The sequence below is a fragment of the Melozone crissalis genome, unplaced genomic scaffold (assembly GCF_028551555.1).
Source record: "Melozone crissalis strain CALT ecotype California unplaced genomic scaffold, PUWL_Pcris_2 ptg000017l_1, whole genome shotgun sequence".
Lineage (NCBI taxonomy): Eukaryota > Metazoa > Chordata > Aves > Passeriformes > Passerellidae > Melozone > Melozone crissalis.
The window spans coordinates 3,771,013-3,790,333 of NW_026535795.1; the positions used below are offsets into that span (position 1 = coordinate 3,771,013).

A 19,321-nucleotide genomic window follows, 5' to 3' on the forward strand; every position below is an offset into this window, starting at 1 on the left:
TCCCCACTGACTGCCATGGCTAGAATTGCACTCCTGGCTTCCCAGGAAATTGAGTCACGAGCCTACAGACATTTCATTTTGTACAGGGCACAAAGGTGGCTGACAAGGCAGCCCCAGCCTCCCTGGAGGAGAGCAGGCATGAACATTGTATTAAGTAAGTGAAGTAAAAACTTGGCTTTTTTATTTTCTTACCTTTCCCTCCTTTTCTTATTTTTTATCATAACCCAGTAAGCACCCAGGAGTATGCAACTGTCACTAGGATAGGAAAATCTCAAGTCAGTGGCAAAATCTCCCCCACCACTGGGCTGAGATTTGCCTCTGTCTGCTGCTTATTTCAGAGTCCTTCCTGCTGCTCATGCAGTTGCTATCAGAGTAGATTTTAGTATCACTTCAGCAGTAGATATGTAGCATTGCTTTTGGCTTTTTTGTTCTGTAGGAACACAGAGCTCCATTCCTATTTCAGGAGAGAAAAGAAAGGGGGGGGGGGGGGGGGGAAGAAAGAAAATCTCTTGCTTTACAACTAAAGGTTATTAACCATTTTCGGTGACCTGCACAATGTGACCAGGTCATACTCAGCACTTGGTTTCTGCTGAAGACCCTCCAGTTCCCATTTTATCATTTTATACCCAGCCTGGATCTGTCCTCAGCCTTCAGCAGAGGAGAGGCACTGGGAGCTGCACCACTCGCTCTGTTATTTGAAGAGCGTGTTCTTTCAGCACTTCGCCTTGCTGAGCTATTTTTAGCTTGAAAGTATTCCCCAAACCAGCTCTTTACCCAGCTGCAAGGCAGAGCAGAAGTGAGAACAAGCTGCTGCTGATGAGAACAGTGCTGCTCACACTGACACTGCTGCTGAGCAAGACACCCATCAAAGTGCAGACAGGGAACATGTCTTTGGCTGAGCAACCCATTGCACTTTTGTCACCCAAATAACTAAATATTGTAATTCTATCACAAACAGGACAGATCCACTCTCCAGCAGCTCTGTTAAACCACAGAGTGGGGAAGCAGGTGGAAGGGAGATGAGGAAGCTGCTGCTCTGAAATAAGCAGTTATCACATTTAAACCCCATGTCAGCATGCTAGTTCTTGCATATTAACTCAGATGAAATTTAAAGATGTTATTTTATGTTGGTCTCACAATGTGCAACAGCATCCTCCAAGAATCCTTATGTGAGTGTGGAGAGAGGTATGAAAGCAAAAGCCTGCTGAAGGTGGAGGAAGGATGCTCAGCAGCTGGGCTTTGAACTGGGCCCTGATCTGCTCCCAGCTGTGCCTGGCCCTTCTCCCTCACACCTTGGAAAATGAGACACCCAAGGGTCAAATGCAGGAGGGCTGTACAGGTGGTGAGAACAGTGATTACCCTCAAGCCTTCTCCACTGAATCCTCTGGCACAGTTAGAGCCTGGCTGTGTTGTTGTTTCAGCCCACACAGTGCTCACAGCCCTGTGCAATAACAGACCTGTCACAGGGCAGGTCCTTCAGGGACAGTGGGTTGTGATACAAGGGTTATGCTGGGCAAGAGTGTGGTTTCTATTTCAGCTGAAATCTGAGCCCTTTGCAGGGCTCCTATCACAGAAATTATAATGATGGACAGCTGTAATTGCCTGGTAGATGAGTGACAACATAATTAACTGAACTCGTGCTGATTTGCAGCTTTGAAAATCCAGACAGAACTAAAGGCCAAACAAATAAACAACACATGTAATTAAGGCAACATTTAAAGCCTCTCTGTTTATCTGCAGTTTTCTTATTTGGATGCAAAAAATAGTACACGATGGCACAGAGACACAAATATCAGGGGACTTTAAAGAAGGCAACTCACAGCATTTACCAGACCAGCTCACCCTCTTCACACTGCTCTGAGCTCCCTACTGCCAGAGAAGCTCAGCAACTCCCCTTAGGATGAGTCCAAGGGCTGGAGAACCTCTGCTTTGGGGTTGTTCAGCCTAGGGACAAGAAGCTTCTAAGGAGGCAATGCTGGGGCCTTCCAGGGATTAAAGCTGGTTATATAAAAAGAGAGAGAGCAACCTTTTCCATGGGCAGATAGTGATAGGTCAGGGGGAATGGTTTTAAACTGAAGGAAGGTTGGGTTAGATCAGATATGAGCAAGAATATTTTTACAGTGAGGGTGGTAAAACACTAGAACAGGTTACTCAGAGAGGTGGGGGATGTCCCATTCCTGGAAACATTCAGTGTCAGGCTGGATGAGGCTCTGAACAACCTGATCCTACTCGAAGATGTCCCTGCTCATCGCAGGGGCGTTGGACAAGATGCCTTTAAAGGTTCTTTCCACCTCAAACTATCCTGATTCTATGATCTCCCTGTTATGGGAAATGCTGGCACATCAATTCCCACTTTTTACACGATCCAGAATTACCTTGGGGTAAAAACAAGTTTGTGTCTCAGTGTCTGCCTTCTAATTTTGTACAGACAGTAACAGAGAAGTCCCTCCCACCACAGATTTACTACTACCCATAATTGTACATTGCAAGCAGGCACAGAGCAGTGCGTGGGTGACTCAAAGCCCTGGCACACATCCTCTTCACAGCTACTTATAGGAAGGATGAAAATAAACTTCTTGTTGAATTGAACATGATGTTCTGGCAACAGAGCTGCCTATTTAAGAGGCAGAGCCTCTGCCTCCTGATGGGCAGCAGACACAAGCAGCTTTATGAGGAGCAAAACCAGGGCACTCCCATTTCTCCTCCCTTTGCCTGGGCTGTGAGAGGGATCCTTCCCACCACCTCCCTTCCCAATTCATCTGCAAAACCACCTGACAAGAGGAACAATCAATGCAGTTGCTGCTGGCTACAGCTCATTTACTGATGGCTGGATTGATTGCTCCCTTGTCAGTGCAGGGTCCACAGGCACATGCACGTGTCCAAGTCTACCCAGTTCACTCCTCCCTTTGGAGAGGATCATCACAATCACATGGATCTTACTAACACCAGCAACAGGAGCCCAAAGCGAAACTTTTGGCTTCAGCTACAAACCCAAAAAAAATTCAGTTTTGTGGCAATTGTACACACAGATACTGTGCAACAGATTCTATGAAAAAACCTATTTGGGAAACAGGAACACATTTTGGGGACAGATAAGAAACCACAGAAACCTGAGCTATTTTTCACTGGATTCTGCTTGAATGCTTGCTTGAGTCTGCCAGGGAGGAGAGATACAGACTAATAAGAGGAGAGGAGTAGAAATGAAGGAGTGTCTGAGGTGTGGGAAGTCAGCACAGCCCCACATGCACACAGAGGCTGGACCTGTCCCAAATTGGCCTCTCATCAGCCAGTCTGTGCCCACACCTGCAAGCCCTCAGCCTGCTGTGGCTTTGGGATGGGATGCAGCTCCCACAAGGGACAAAGCAGACCCTGCTGAGGGTCCCTGTGAGAGCAGAGGAGGTGGCAGCAGCTCCTGCTCCCAGGACACATTGATGCATTGCCCCTCTGACAGCAGCCCTGGGTGCTGGGACATGCACATCCTCAGCCTGCTGAGCACTCAGTCACCTGTAACTGCCCAGTATGATCAGCCCTTGTGTAGCAGTGCTCCCAAGACATTCATTCCCTTCAATGAGAAGGAGACAATCTGGCAGCATGAAGCAAATAATGATCTCTGATCAGCAGTCAGAGGCACGTGTGCCAGTGGCTGTGTTCACAAACGTGACCCTGCTCCAGAGGGGACAAGCCATTTGTGGCTTTCCCCACAGCCCAAATCCACATCCGCACTTGTGCTCATGTCCAGCAGGATCCTGGCAGGGCTCTGATGGCAGAGGGAAGGTGTTTTGCTGCAATTATACACCACACATGCTCGCCAAGGGAACAAGCCAGGCACCACAGCCCCCTCTGAGAGCAGAGGGAGCTCATGGATGTCACAGGATTCCCATGTGCACCTTGCACTGGGAAAACAAACACTTCGAGGCCATGTGCAAACTGAGGTGCCCTGAGACCCAGCTGGCTGCACCTGCAGGGTGTTCTGGGGAGAGCCACAGGTGACTGAGCTAACTTGCAATGATCTGCTCCTCTCACCCACAGGAGGAACACTGGGAGAACACAGGAGCAAGCAAAGTCTTGGCTTTTTAGAGATTATCATAAATACATGTTATCATCTCTCTGAGCCAAAATTACTGGAGAAAACATTCCAAGGTAGCCTGAAAATACACCCAGAACGCTCCCGAGGCTCCAAACCATTCAAGAATACCTGCTGCTTTAAGGTTTATGCTCACTTTGCACAGAACAACAGTAACACAAAATCTTTGCTATTTTTCTGAACATGAGAAAGCGCTGTACATAAAAAACTGTATAACCATTCCCTTTTACCCCACACACTTAAGGTGATTACTTTAGTATTATGAGGAAATGTTGGTGTCTGCCCAAACTTGGAGCACCTCTGACACATGTACAGCAATCTCTGAACTGCACCCAGACACCCCTTGCAGCAAAGTGACTCGGGTGCCTCCAGCTGTGCTCAGTTTCCCACAGGCAGCTGCAGTCACCTCTGAGTGCTACCAGTCCAGCTCCACTCACTGCTGCTCTTGGCATCCCTTGGTTTAACTAACAGGGAAACAAAATCCTGGACTAAGCACTCTTAGTATGAGACAAGGCAATTCCAGTGACACTTTGTGGGAAGCTGATCAGAGGTAGGAGCAGCCTGCAAGTAACTCCAGCATTTTCAAGCAAGGTTCAAGACCTTCCCCAAAAGAGCTAGCCCCACAGGTGCTCAGAGGGAGCACTCCTGCCTCACCAGGCAGCACAGAAATACCCAAACCTGAGTTTTCATAACACCCAAGAACACAAGAGCATTAATTGGCTGTTTTTCCCAGAAGCAAGAAATAGATATCCAAATCAGCTGAACGGAAATCATTATGGTCACACAACAGAAGTGGTGGACTATGTAAGTACTCCCCACGGAGCTCACAGTCACCTTGTTGAGGTGAGTCCACGTGGAGCTGTGAGTCCCTGAGTGAAAAAAGAACAGAAATGAAAAGCACAAGACTCACCGAGCCACGACCACGCTGTGTTGCAGCAGTGCTGGAGCCTCCTGTCCATCTCAGGCACTCCCAGCCATGGCTGCTGGGCAGCACAGGAGCCAGGCTGGCCCTAGGTGAGCCCTCCTCAGCCAGGGCAGGAATTTCACTGGATCCACAGAAAATGAGGCAGGACTGATTCAAAATCACCTGCACTGTACAAAATCCTCTCTCTGCAAAGCCCATGGGGACCATCTATAATTACTGAGGGCTCAGGTTTTAGCCCTCACAAAGGCTCCTTCATGGCAGGTGCGTGTTTCATCCTCCAGAGCCTCATACCGGAGTGATTCGCCCCTGCTCTGCAGTCTGCTGGTAATTGTTATTCAGCTGGAGTTTGTTTCCTTTAAATATGAGATGCGAGCATCCTGCCAGGCTGCTCAGTCCCTCCATGCTCTGTTCTGTGCTCCCCATGGTGTGAGGGGAGCGGTGGCCATGGTGTCCCCAGGCCCGGTGTCCCTGAAGTGCGGTGGCGTTGCCGAGGCCATGGCTCCCTCAGGGATGGACAGTCCCTTCTGAGGAAACTCACTGAGCCCTGAACACAGGGGGTGCTTCTGCTTCTGCCAGAGACAGGATTTCACAGCTATCAGCATCAGGGAAAACATGAAATAAATATCCGGAACAGAGCACCTGTTGCTCGGAGCCCACAGTATGCACAGGCCGGCTTATCTGAGGGGAGGACAAACTCACCCAAAATGGTTTCTTGCATTAAAGCTCCTTCAGGAGGGGTGTGGATTCTGACAGGGGTGACCTGTGCCCTGCCAAGAGCCCTCAGAAGATGTGTCCTTGTCTCGCTCTGGTGGGCCCTGAAGGTGCTCCTGGGGCTGAGGGGCCCCCACAGAGCAGCTCGGGCAGGGTGAGCTCTGCCCTGATGCAGCCACAGGGGCCTCGCTCTGAGGGGTGAGCAGACAAGGCAGCAGAGTCACTTCACAGGTGGTAAAGCATCACAGTTGAGATGGCCACAATACCCAGAGCATCCCCACACAATTTTAGAAGGCTTCAACCCATACAGAGAACCACCATACCACTTCAGAAAGCTCCAAGCATCTGCCCTTCTTGTCCTTCAGCCCACCCTTTTATACCCTCCTGTTAATGCATTGCACCTGTGTGCCCTCTGCTCCCTTTGTGATTGGTCAGTGCCCCTGGGCACTCCATGGCTCGTTGCTGCCAATGCTGCTCACCTGCTGCTCACAGCTGTGCCCATCCCAATGACCCCAAACTGTGTGCCACACACAGCCCCATCCCAATGCCCACAAACTGTGTCACACACGGGCCCATCCCAATGCCCACAAACTGTGCACCACACACGGCCCCATCCCAATGACCCCAAACTGTGTGCCATACACAGCCCAATGACCCCAAACTGTGTGCCACACGGCCCCATCCCAATGACCCCAAACTGTGTGCCACACACAGCACCATCCCAGTGCCCACAAACTGGGTGCCTCAGTTAAGTCCTGCAGAAAGGGGATCTGGAGCCCTGAGTGACCCTGGGCCAGCTCCAGCCCCTGTGACCCATCACTGTCAGGGCACATGGAGCCCTTCCCCTTCAGCAGCATCCCAGGCCCATCTACCCCACAGCAGCTCAGGAAGGAAGTGAAAGTTGTCTCTGGGCACAGAGAGGCTTCTCCTGAACTGCAGAAATAACAAATAGACCTGAAATGTCCCCAGACCTTGATAACAACATTGTCAGAGGTTTTTGCCACTTCTCCTTTGATTGTGACTCTCCTTGTACTTGATATTTTCACTCTATCCCCACCTCCCTGAAACACTGTTAGAAATTTATTTTTAACCAAAGTCCATGTCTAGTCTTGTGACTGTGACGCAACATTTGGAAGTGTGGTCTGTGTCTCTGAAAAACCCAGGATAAACCCTGCAGTGCTCTCATGTGCACATATTGCTGTGTCTGTCTGCACCTTTTCCTTCTGCTGGGGGTAAAGCTGAGGGTGTGCACAGAAAAATGGGCACTTAAATGTATCAAAGCCAAAAGGGAAACAGGGTTTAAATAATCAACCATCATACATATTATATATAAATACAAAGCATTCACACAGAATTACAGAATATTCATATACATTTGCATTATCATTCTGTTAGGCTTTTAATCCCGCAGTTTAAAAGAGGTCTCTGAAATCTAATGTACAGATTTGGGAGAATCTATCAATCTCAGATGGCAGGGCTGTAATTAAGAATGGCTGAGAGAAGCATATGAGCAGAAGGTCAGGTGGACTTTCATTTGCAGAGGAGCTCTCCAAGTAAGGCATTCTTCCCTGATTTATGTTACAAAATGCACTTTGTCTGTTTCAAACAAAACCTAGCTGGACTTGTGTAATTTCTGAGACATGCAGGGAGGAGTCCAAGGGTAGCAGGAATTTAAAATACATGTTTAAAGCCTTTAGTTTCAGCATCATTCCTGTTTCAGTTGGGATTATTGCAACTTCTGCTGCTGGAGTATCTGACCCAGAGGTCAGGAGAAAAGCCTTAGGTCATAGAAAGCATTAGGAAAGGAGAGTGAGAGTTAGGTGTAGGTGTTTCTGCACAAGAGCTCATCTGTCTCAGTTTTCTGTTGGTGTGAATTTGGTGCAGTTGTTATGATACTTCCTGTTGCCAAAGATGAGAGTTTTTCCAGAGAATTTAATTAAAAAAGGGTGAGGAGTTGTTGGTATGATAACATATGACCACAGAGTTGATGTGGAAGGTACATTGGGTGGGGCTCACAAAACAAGGAAAAATTAGAATTAGGTGATTTTACTGGGGGTTTTTTTTTGCAGTGTGTTAACAATTACTTCATTTTTCCATATTTGATAAATCACAGATCCTGCTACAGCATGACTTTATAATTATTCATTTATTTACCCAGCAGAGGAACAACTGCAGCAGTTTGCAGTGTGGTCCCTGCTCTGAGTATTTCTTTGTGTCTGTAACTTCATCTCTGGCTTGTCAACATCTGCTGGGAGCAGAGGATGAGAATCCTCAGCGCTGCCAGAACGCAGGCTGGGAAGCATCGGGAGCTCTTTCCGATCTGCTGCCTGCATTGTGACATGAAAACCCTCAAATGCAGACTCTGTGTGTGTGTCTGTGTCTGTGTGTGTGTCTGTGTGTGTCTGTGTGTGTCTGTGTGTATGTGTGTGTGTATGTGTGTGTGTATATGTGTATATGTGTGTGTCTGTGTGTGTGTCTGTGTGTCTGTGTGTATGTGTGTGTGTATGTGTGTGTGTATATGTGTATATGTGTGTGTCTGTGTGTGTGTCTGTGTGTGTCTGTGTGTATGTGTGTGTGTATATGTGTATATGTGTGTGTGTGTGTGTGTCTGTGTGTCTGTGTGTGTCTGTGTGTATGTGTGTGTGTATGTGTGTGTGTATATGTGTATATGTGTGTGTCTGTGTGTGTGTCTGTGTGTGTCTGTGTGTATGTGTGTGTGTATATGTGTATATGTGTGTGTGTGTGTGTATGTGTGTGTGTCTGTGTGTCTGTCCGTGTGTCTGTGTGTGTGTCCCCCCCAGGGGAGGGCTCCCATTACCTGAGATCCTCTGCAGATCTCCCGGTGCCTCCTCGTGGGGGAGGCTCATTTAGTATGCGCAGTAAAATCGCTGTGGCACCGATCATCTGATTGGGAGAGTCAATCCTGAGGCAGCCCTACTGAAAAGGGGAGGTGGAACCAAGACGCTCCGTGCAGACAGCCGGGCTGTGAGCAGCACACGAATTGCACTCAGCAGGCAGAGCAGAGCTGGGGCACCGGGGCTGCTGCCTGAAAATCACAGGGAAGCTTCATTTCTGCCCAGGCTGCCCCTGTCAGGATGCGCTGCCGCTGTGATAGAGAGAAGGAAATGCGCTGCTGTGTGTGATTAGAAGGTGAAGGCAGTGATAGAGGCAGAAGATCTCTATGAAACTCCTTTGATAACCACCTTGAGAGTGAATTTTACCTCTGGAGTGCTGGTTCCAGCTGGCTGTCTGGAAAGTGTCATGAAAAGGATGCAGGTTCCGAGGAAGCGTTTCACTGACAGCAGAGCAAACTAGAGGAGAACTTTTACCTGCATTCCTGGCATTAAGGAAAAATAATATAAGAAAGAATTCTCTGCCAGGATTCCTTTTTTTTTCCTTCTTCGCGAGTCCTGGAGAGAGATTTTGTACACACCAACCAGAAGTCAGAATTCTACAGACTTTCCAAAGAACAGGCATGGTACAAAATGTGATTTTGGTGTTTTTCCGCAGGCGACTCAGCCAAAGACCCGCTGTTGAGGAGCTAGAAAGAAGGAATATACTGAAACGTGAGTACTTCTTTTTCCTAAAGTATTTTATAGATGTCTGTTGAAATTAGTGATTGCATTTCCAGAACATATTATTTTGAAATAGATAAATTTATTCACTGGGATCATTTTCTGTACCTAAAAGTTTTAATTTTTCTCAAAGACCTGCAATTTGAGGACAAAAAGAACCGCTCAGGTTCAAGCTTTCAAATAATTTTCATTCTGATTCCACTGTTACTGGTGTCTGAGAGGGGAATACAATCTGAGTGTCACAGTGCCATGAGAATTGGAGTGACATTTTTCAAGGCATGGATTTTCAGGGCACACACTGAATAGCACTGTCAGTGGAGTGGCTGGGGGAAGATCCTTGCAGAGATGTGATTCTGTCCAGCTCTGTTTGCTCATGTCATTGGAGATCTACCAAGTCAAAGATCAGATACCAGAGATAGCAGAATTATTAGAGGGACAATCCCAGGCCTGGGACAGGTGCTGCCACAGGGGAGTGTTCTCAGCATCTCTCAAATTCAGGCAAAACTTGCAGTTCTTTTCCGAAGTGTTTCCAAGGGATCAAACAAGTGATGAACATAATCCCTTCCCTTAAAACTGCTGAATTAGGGGAAGGTGAGAGTCAGCTTTGAAATTGTCTCCACTATGGATCTCAAAAGGGGAAATCCATTTGCTATTTAGTCTCTTTAATGTTGAGAGACAAAACCCAGAATGATGTGAACGATAGGTTGTCATTAAACAAGCATAAAACACAAAGCCACAGAAATCTGTCACACAAGCAGTGCTGCCCACTCTGTTAGATTTGTATTTAATAATCAGATTGTAATTCACTAGGAAAAAGTCATCAGCACTGCATTACCTAAAATTCTGTATCTCAAAAACTTTCTCAGTGATTTCTAGGGAAAAACCTTATGCTCCTGCCACTGAAGTTATTTGGGATTTCATTTCAGTTTCACACAAAGGGGTTCCACAGGCAGCCTGTATTTGCAGTGTTTTCCGTGCAGTTCCAATGCACAGATCACACACACTAAAATGAGCTCTGTTTTGCATATGCACAGCTTCAGGAGGAAAGGAAACCCTCTTTGCAACATGGGTGGGTGAACTTGTCCAAACTTCACCTGTCATCTACCAGAGAGGCAGGAAAATGCAGTAACCCAAGATTCTGAACTGTGTGGAGACAGATTTTCAAGAGTCAGTAACTAAAATCTCTGAAAATCTGTTTCTTTGGGTTTTTTTCCTGGCTAAGGAAAAGCTGATCTTCACTGAAAAAATCTGTTCCTTTATGTTTACTTTTTTGAAGTGTGCTGGTTACATCCTTAATCTGGGTTAAACTGACCAGTTTTAATAATAAAAAAGTTTGAATACATTCATATAATGAGCTTAGAGAGAGATAAAGCAGAAAGAAGATAAAGCAGAATTAAAGATACTTCCTGAATACCAGCTAAACATACTGGTCTAGATTTGTATCTCATTTAAAGAGCTCCCAGCATGGAGCAAATTTATTGACTTCTGTTGAGTTGCTCAGGCTTTATACAGGTTCAGCTGGAATCAGAACCACTTCCATTTTATTTACCTGTGCCATTATAATAAAAGCTGAGTATCCTGCATAGCTGTAGCAGTATAAAAGCCCTTCAGTGAAATCCCCACGACCTCTTCCAGGTGTAATAACGGTTTGTGCAATTTTGTGCATTTCCCACCATCTTTGATGTTCATGATTGGTACTGCTGACAGAAGTTCTTTTATGGACTCAGAATTCACATTTGTACAACTCTGGTAAAAAAAGAGAAGCATATTGCAAAGTACAACTACTGTCACTTTAAAGCAAATCTCAGCAAGATTTCAAACAGTGATTTCTTATCTCCTTTAGGGAGTTTCTAAGATAAAAGTAATACTTAAAGAGCAGACTTAAAGCCAGCACTTTCTTACAATTTTGTTGATTTTCCAAGTCCTTTAACCACAGAAACTCTGCTGGCTTCCCACCAAGCATGAAAAGCAAATGAACTAAAATCACAGCCCAGGTGTCAGATGTGTCCTTGCTGAACAGAAAGCTGAACTCAAGCCAAGAAGGCGTCTCTTGAACCCCACTGTGAGGTCCCTGTGAACCCAAGGAGATGCTTTAGTGTCACACAGAGCTCAGAATGAGTTCCAGCTCTGCACAGGCCCCCTCAGCACTGGGAGTGTCTCTGCTGAGATTTACAGAACCAGCCCTCAGCAATGAATGGAGCTGTGTGGGCAGAGGATGGTGATGGGAAAAGCCTCTCTGGGCTGGCTGAGTAATAATCCTGAGTTTTAGAATCCCTTTGCCAGCATTTCATACCAAATCTCAGGTTATTTGGGTTTTTTTGTTTGTAAAAGAACTATTTCTTTTATTTCTTGAAGCTGGAAATAAGCACTGAACCCAAGTGAATAGAAATAAGTAACTACACATTTATATTTGGAAAAGTATTTTTTGATCAGAAAGGTGTATTTTTGGCTTTGCTTTGGGAATTAGAATCATAGAATCACAGAAGGGTTTGGGTTGGAAGGGACCTTAAAAATCCTCTTGTTCCAGCCTCTGCCATGGGCAGGGACCCTTTCCACTGGACCAATCTCCCTCTAAGGCTTCCAGGGATGGAGCAGCCACAGCTTCTCTGGGCACTTCTTTCACTGCATATGACATCATATCTTTAAAAGGCACTACACCACAGAAAATTATCTATTTTTAATTTTTTAAAAAATACAAAATAGGAATATCTACTGTAAAATGGGTGAATTAAACCTGAATGAATAGCTTCTTGCAGATGTCTCTAGATCTAAGAATACCCTCTACTTTTGAAAGCCTGTTCTCCTTTTTACACTCCTTTCAGTTGCAGACTGAAATAGCTGCTCATCCCTGACACAGCACTAATTTTAGCTGACCTGTTCTCTTTACATTTTGTGCCTTGCCACTGAACTATAATGCAGCACATTATAGCATCTTAAATTCATTTGATTCACATTTCTAGCCTAGCCAGGTGGAGCTGTGCACTTGTATGTTATTTTAAATAGATTTGATTGCATCTCAGTGTCATCTAATGAGCGCAAAAATCAGGGAGAAAAATGTTTCATTGTTAAAAATATCTTGGAAATCCAACTGCAGTGCTAGTGGGTTTTGGAGGCATAGTAGAAATCACGTGTGTGCTTTAACACTGGAAATATCTAATGCAAGAGGTACAATAAACCTCAGAGTAGTACCCAGAGAATCCCTGAATGGTTAAACCTTTTTCTCTGGCTCTGCAGCTTTGTTCAGGTCACGGGCTCACGCCTTAATTTAGTAACAGCGAGTACTGGGAATAGAAACGCCATTAACTCCTTTCCTAAGGCAGGGGATCTATTTCTCACTGTTACAGCACTCCGGGCTATTTTTAGAGCCAGTGTGTAGGAGTTCTCACGGCTGGAATGTTAATAGGCACAACACACAAAGGCAGGGGCTGAGCTCAGAGCTGTGCACAGGAGCCTGGCAGGAGGAAGGGGTCTCATGTCAGGGACAGCCAAGGTGCCAGCCAGTGCCAGGGGTGATGCAGCCTGAGGGACAGGGCTGAGGGCAGAACGGGCTCTCCCTGAGCTGCTGCACTGACTCCTGAGCCTCTGACAGCATGAATGGCTCCAGCAGTATGGGGAGTAAAAAAGGATGATTGATCAGCTATGGAGTGTGTTGATTTTCCTTCTGAAGTTGATCCGAGTGCAGCGTTGGTGTGGCTGTTTCATTAAATCCCCGTGGAGTTCAGAGCTGGCACTGGCACCAGCACGGTGTCCTCACAGGGAGGTGACTCTGTGCTCCAGCTCACACCAGAGATGCACTGAATTTCCAAAACACACAACTGCCAGCTGCTCGTTGGGCTCTGCTCATCATTGCCTGGGACCTGGGAAAGCACCAAACTTCCTCATGAGGAAAGTCATCTTCTTTTTTATATTCTCCGCAGAACGAAATGATCAAACGGAACAGGAGGAGAGGAGGGAAATCAAGCAGAGACTGACAAGAAAGGTAAAATCTTGCAATGCTTGCTATTAGCTTTTAGAAATTTAGCAAAATTACTATAATATCACCCAGCCATAGAGGTTGTTATTACGCAGAACCTCCCTTAATATGCATCCTCCTGAGCAGTGTCTGGTAGCAGTGTCTGGTAATATCAATTATAGACATACCTACCTTATCCCAGCTAGATGGAATTGAATAGAATATTTGCATATAAATTTACTCAGAAAATGGCTATTATGGCACATTTGTCAGCTCCATTGCTGGTAAAGGACTTTTTCAGTCTTTGTAGCAGAGCTGCCTCCTTGCTGAACACCAGGTCTGCTCCCATAGTACATTTCTTTTTGCATTTAAAATATTCTCAGCATAAGAACGAGATCTTGTTGTTCTGTTCTTGGAAATCCCTAATGGAATTACTGATATATGTAATGTATAAAACAAATTACATATGTAAAATATGTAATATGCTGATAACTTGTTCAGGCTTGACTGAAATTCTTACAGAGGGTCTAGTGCTGAGAATCTCTCATAGACAATCTGCCTCTGCCTGTAGTAGAACATCCTCCAGCATCCAGAATTATCCAGAGATCATAACAAATCCATCATGATTCCTTTACATTTTGAAAATATATTTTATCAATCTCTGGGTTAAGATATTTTCTTCTTTTGTCCATGATAAAGGCACTGTGCTGTAGCTCCATTTAAACCATTATTACTCTGCTAGCAGTTCTCCAAATGGTGAAATATTTCCCTGGGGTTTCCAAGGGTTGGGTGGTTTTCCATATTTGTAGATGCACACTGAGCCAAGATGAAAAGAAGCAAATATTGCATTTTTTACTGACTCACTTGTTACTAACCTTGGTTTTATTTCACAAAACTTCTGAATACAGCTTAACCAGAGACCTACAGTTGATGAACTGAGAGACAGAAAGATCCTGATTCGATTCAGTGATTATGTGGAAGTGGCAAAAGCACAGGACTACGACAGGAGAGCAGATAAACCATGGACACGACTGTCAGCAGCAGACAAGGTACTGACAAACCACAAGGTTCTGTTTTCTCCTTGCTTGGTAATGGTACATCACATTCCCAACAGGCTTGAACCTCTGCAACATTTCAGCGCTGTAAACTTTACCATGATTTTTTATGTTGAAATCATACCAATGTCACAAAAAAGCCTATTTAGTACTCGAAAGGCTTCTACCCACCCACCCAAAAAGGTGGATACAGTATTTAGGTTCCAAATCAAAACCATTTCCAGCCAACAGACTATTAACCTTTATTGTCAGGCTGGAAGTTTTGTCCCACACATGCAAAGATTTTCTCTCCTGTTTCCTGTGAATGCTCAAGGAGGCACAGGACCCACATTCTCCTGAGCATGAACTCTCATTTTGTCCCATCACATACCTGCCATGTAGCTGATTCACAGCCCAATTTAAGTGTCACATTTAGATGCTTGAGTAGTAAGAACAGTGTACCGTGATTCCAGCCAGAACATTGGGAAGTTTCAGGAGCAGGATGCTGAGACAGTTACTGGAAAATGGCAAACACAGGACTGTTAACATGGCTTTGTGCTGAGACCTCAAACACTTTGGTTTCCATCCCAGTGTCTCCCCAGTAAGGGACAAATGGGTTTAGAGGACTCATAGAAAAGGAACAGAGCACTTCTACTCCTGCAGCTGCTCTCCCAAGCTCTCTAAAATGGTGAATAAACTGTTCCATAGTAATCGACAGAATAAGGATTTCATATTTTCCTTGAATGTACCTTTACTACAATTAGACTTTTCCTGGTTTTACTGTGTCAATGCTCATGTTTCAATTCACAAGGCAGCTCAAAGAAAGTGACAGTTCTGCTCATACTGGTGGCATGGATCAGGAAGTCAGGGTCAGAGCTGCACCTCTGCATTGGTGACTGAAAAATGGATCAATATCTTGGCAGCTTCTCCTTATCTTTAATAAATTTTAACTGGAATCTTATTAAATGTGAGACAGCCATCTCTGAGGTGTTATTCTGTCAGAATTGCTTCTAGACAGCAGTGACCCTGTCAGCAATCGATAACAAATGAGAAGCATTGTGTCACCAATCCATACAACCCAAATACTCAGCACTTCTACCAGCACAAGAGTGCTCTGCTCTACCCAATACTTGGTTTATCTACCCCAGAAAACTGCTCTGCTCTGCAGGTCTGGGGTTTTGCTCACAAATACAACATTATTTGTTCATGTTTTTCTCTTTTCAATTCCTAGGCAGCAATTCGGAAGGAGCTGAATGAATACAAAAGTAATGAAATGGAGGTTCATGCATCCAGCAAACATTTGACAAGGTCAGTTCTCCAGCTGTTTATCTCTGCTGCCTGCTAAAAGCTCTGACTCCTTGACTCCTGAACCTGTGGATTGCATTCTTATGTGCTGCATGTGGGAGAATATGCAAAGGGAGGTTAATATTAAAAGAAAATTTGAGCCTTTCTGTTCCTGAGGAAAACCCAATTTTCTGATTTTTTGGGGGGCTTTTGTTAGCACATACCAAGAAACCAGCAGACATTCTCTAGAGCATTCCTCAGCTGGCATTCCTTGCACCAGAGATTTAAAGATAGGACAAAAAAAATTTTTTTGACACAGAAAACAATATGATTTTTTAAAGTAGAACAACATAATACACTGTTTAAAGATCTCTGAATTAAATGTACTTGAGTCTGCAGCCTTATCACAAACACTGAAAATTCCCTGCTCAGAAATACAGAACTGCACTGACCATAACAGGCAGTGCCCAGGGGTAATGCCTTTGTTCTAATTGGATTTGTTCTAAAGGATTCAGCCTGGGGATTTCTGTATTCTCTGTCAGTGCAGTTGCTATTGGAAGGAGCCCCAGGTAACTTAATGACACTTAATGACACTCCCTGTCAGGAGGAGGTCAGGAGAGAACAGGGCTGGGCTGGTGTCACTCTCCACGTGATTGGAGTTCCACTGGGAACCTGGTCAGGGCAGTGCCTGCTCCATGTGCCAGGGGCTGTGTTTAAACCCAGACCAAAACATTCATTTCCCTTGTTCAAGAGGAGGAGCAATATGAGAGGCTGATTCCACAGGCACTGGTACTTGCAAAAAGGCATCTCCAAGGGCAGAGCAGCTTCACTGCATTGGTGGAATGAAGGTTGGAAGGGAAGAGGGGTGGCTGCAGTTTCAGTCTGGCAGTGAGCTGTACATTTCCTAATTGGAGCTACCTGGGGAGTCTCATGAGATGATAATGACAGATTTTAAAATTTGTTCAGGATATTAGGAGTAAACAAGCTTCCAATTTACAATTAGTGCTAGGGCATTACATATGATTGGGGCTTTAATTATGGATCTCAGCCAAAAGAACAAGCCTACAGAGCAAGAAGAAAATTTATTCCAGACTCACAAGACTATCAAACATTTCACCAACAGTATCTCTTCATACTTTATGAAGCATTTCACCATTGCTTAACTCTTAAAAAAGATCACTACCAATGACAAACTGTGGCTTTGTTTACTAAAAAAAAAAACCCACATCAACTACATACCTGGGTTTGCAATTGCATTCCCAAAGAAATATAAATGAGGTACACTGGCCCTGAGGTCTGTACCTGCACTGCAGTCCTGGCACAGGGCTGGGAATGTGGAAATTTAAGAGTTGCTAATACTCTTCAGCACTGTCACTGTACCTTTAAACAGAGTGAATCCTTCTGTGGGCTTTTAAAAATTTTGTTAATCTAACATAAAATAATTGAATAAAAAATAATTGAATTCTATTGCAAAATGATTTGAAACATGTCTTTCTTTTCTCCTAGATTTCACAGGCCATAGAAATTTTCTTCTGAGAAGAATCTGTCTTTACTTTTTGATATTGCTGCTGAACACACATCAGGGAACCCTGAAGCCTTTCCCTGAGGTTCAGTGCAGGCTCCCTGGACGTTGATGTGACAGAAGGACTCTGCAGTGAAGCCTCTGCAGCCCTTGGGGACAGACGCCAGCCCCGAACCCTGGAGGCAGAGTCTGGCCTGAGGAGTGGGACAAGCTGCTGAAAAGACTGAAGTGAAGCTGCTTGGAAGAGCCTCCTCCTCTCCTTTCCCAGCTGAGTGGAACTGGTGTGCAGGCTGCCTTGGAAAAGGAGATGCTGTGCATGTACAGGCTTTACCATTCCAAGGCCTCTGACATAAATGGACGTGACACTCTGTCATCCAGTATTACGTTGACAAGACATTTTGAACTTACCACAATTAGTTTGTAAAACACCTAAGTTCATGTTCTAAAAACTAATTTAATGTATTATAATTTCATTCTTTTTTATATACTGTCTAACAGAATCACAGCTGCAAGCATTTTTGATTCCTGTTACTTTTCTTCTTTAATTAAATGACTACTTATTGCAGGAAATGAACATGTTTCCTAAAGCTCTTTTTTTCCCAGGGATAATTGGGAAGAGATTATAATTATTATGCACCAAACCATTTGACTTCTTCATCAACACAGGGTCTGCAAAAGGATGATCTCAACTAAGGTTTTCCATCTGGTGGAAAAGCATAAACTGGTTGTCACTGCACCAACTGAGGCTCTGACCCTCTAAAAATGACAATTTGGTTCATTGTTATTCCAAATTACTAAATTGGACAACCAGAGGCAGAAATGTAACAATGTACTTTGATGTTTGGCAAACAAATGGTTTTAATGCTTTCTTGACAGTAAGAAGAAAAAAGTTACTAAATCCTAATAACAAAGCAAACAGAACTGGTTGAGAAAAATGTAAAGCCAGACATTTTAATAATTCCTGACATGGAGAAGCACCTGAGGATTTACTCAATGCTACTAAAAAATAATTGTGAGAAAAATAACACATTGATAGCTGGGAATAACGTGGTGAGACAGGAAAAAATGGTGAATCCACTCACAAGACTGAAGTGCTGCCATTCTAGGGAGTCACGAAATGTTAAAAACTTGAAAAAGGCATTCTTGGTCCTGTAGCTTCATTGAGATGATCTCCATGAAGTGTGAAAATAATAAAATGCAGTTTGTCAAAGTGCTTGTATAGACTACTACTGAATTGCTGTGAGGTGGGGAAGAGCCCCACACAGGGAGAGCTCTGTCCCAGCTGGGGATGGAACCTCAGGAACTGGAGCTGCCTCTGGACAAACTGCCAGCAGGAATGAAGGAAAGGACACCCAGTGCCACACAAAGTCTGTGTCACTGCAATGGGACAGGGAACCCAGGACTCCTGGGAGAGGTGGTGCCAACATTTAATGTTTGTCTCACTTGACTAGCAGCTGAATGACCCCATCACTTGATCCAAAGATTTGTTTTTTCCTCTTTATTGTAATTTTTTAACTTGCTGGCTTTTCACAGAAATATGTAACATCATAACTAGCCTTTTAACATACATCTATAATTGTATTATTAATAATACAGGAGTAATTAACAAGAAAACAGTGACAGTCCCAGTGCAATATACAAAAAGGCTAAAGAGAAACGAGAGCAAAGTTTCTTCAGCAGAAGAAGCATTTTCAGTTTGAGATGAGCCACTGTTAACTACAAACTAAACTTGGCTAATAACCCACGTACAGTATGTCCTGTTCAGCAGGGATGCACACTTCCACTGCCAATAAATATTATACAAAACACATTAAAATTATGTTGAAAAACATAATAAAATTACAGTAAGGCTAACTTAGAGCAGGTTTTAAATGCCAAACAGTGCCCAGAGCTGTGTCACTGCTGCACCTGAAGCCTGGGGTGGCTCTGAGGGGCCCCATCCTCTCCATGCTCTGATCCTTCCTCTGCTCTGCTCCTGGGGAGGCACAGGCTGTGACAATTCCAGAGGCACTGAGCCCTCAGCACTGCCTGCTCTGGGGGCTGGGGAGGTGCCGTGGATTCCTGCTGGAATTTGGGATCCCACCTCAGAGGGCACATTTGGCTCAGGGGGGCTGTTCTTCCTCCCAGTGGGAAAGGGAAACAGGCCTGCAGTGCACAACTCCTGTCCATAACTAAAAACAAGTTTAGTTTTTAGTTATTATTTTTCCCATGTGGCCTCATTGTAAGAAAGAATT

The 19,321-nt window shown here is 44.7% G+C and overlaps 1 protein-coding gene across 3 annotated transcripts in view; it reads left to right on the top strand.

Annotated features, from left to right (window-relative positions):
* Positions 1 to 17,661, top strand: part of PHACTR3 (phosphatase and actin regulator 3) — a 100,154-nt gene extending 82,493 nt beyond the window's left edge. For all 3 annotated transcript variants that reach the window (XM_054274372.1, XM_054274373.1, XM_054274374.1), the window contains exons 9-13: positions 9,231 to 9,286; positions 13,213 to 13,274; positions 14,156 to 14,296; positions 15,513 to 15,589; positions 17,072 to 17,661. In XM_054274372.1, coding sequence (XP_054130347.1) covers positions 9,231 to 9,286; positions 13,213 to 13,274; positions 14,156 to 14,296; positions 15,513 to 15,589; positions 17,072 to 17,087 — 352 coding nt within the window. In that variant the 3' untranslated portion in view covers positions 17,088 to 17,661. The remainder of the gene's footprint in view (positions 1 to 9,230; positions 9,287 to 13,212; positions 13,275 to 14,155; positions 14,297 to 15,512; positions 15,590 to 17,071) is intronic.
* Positions 17,662 to 19,321: the final 1,660 nt, after the last annotated feature.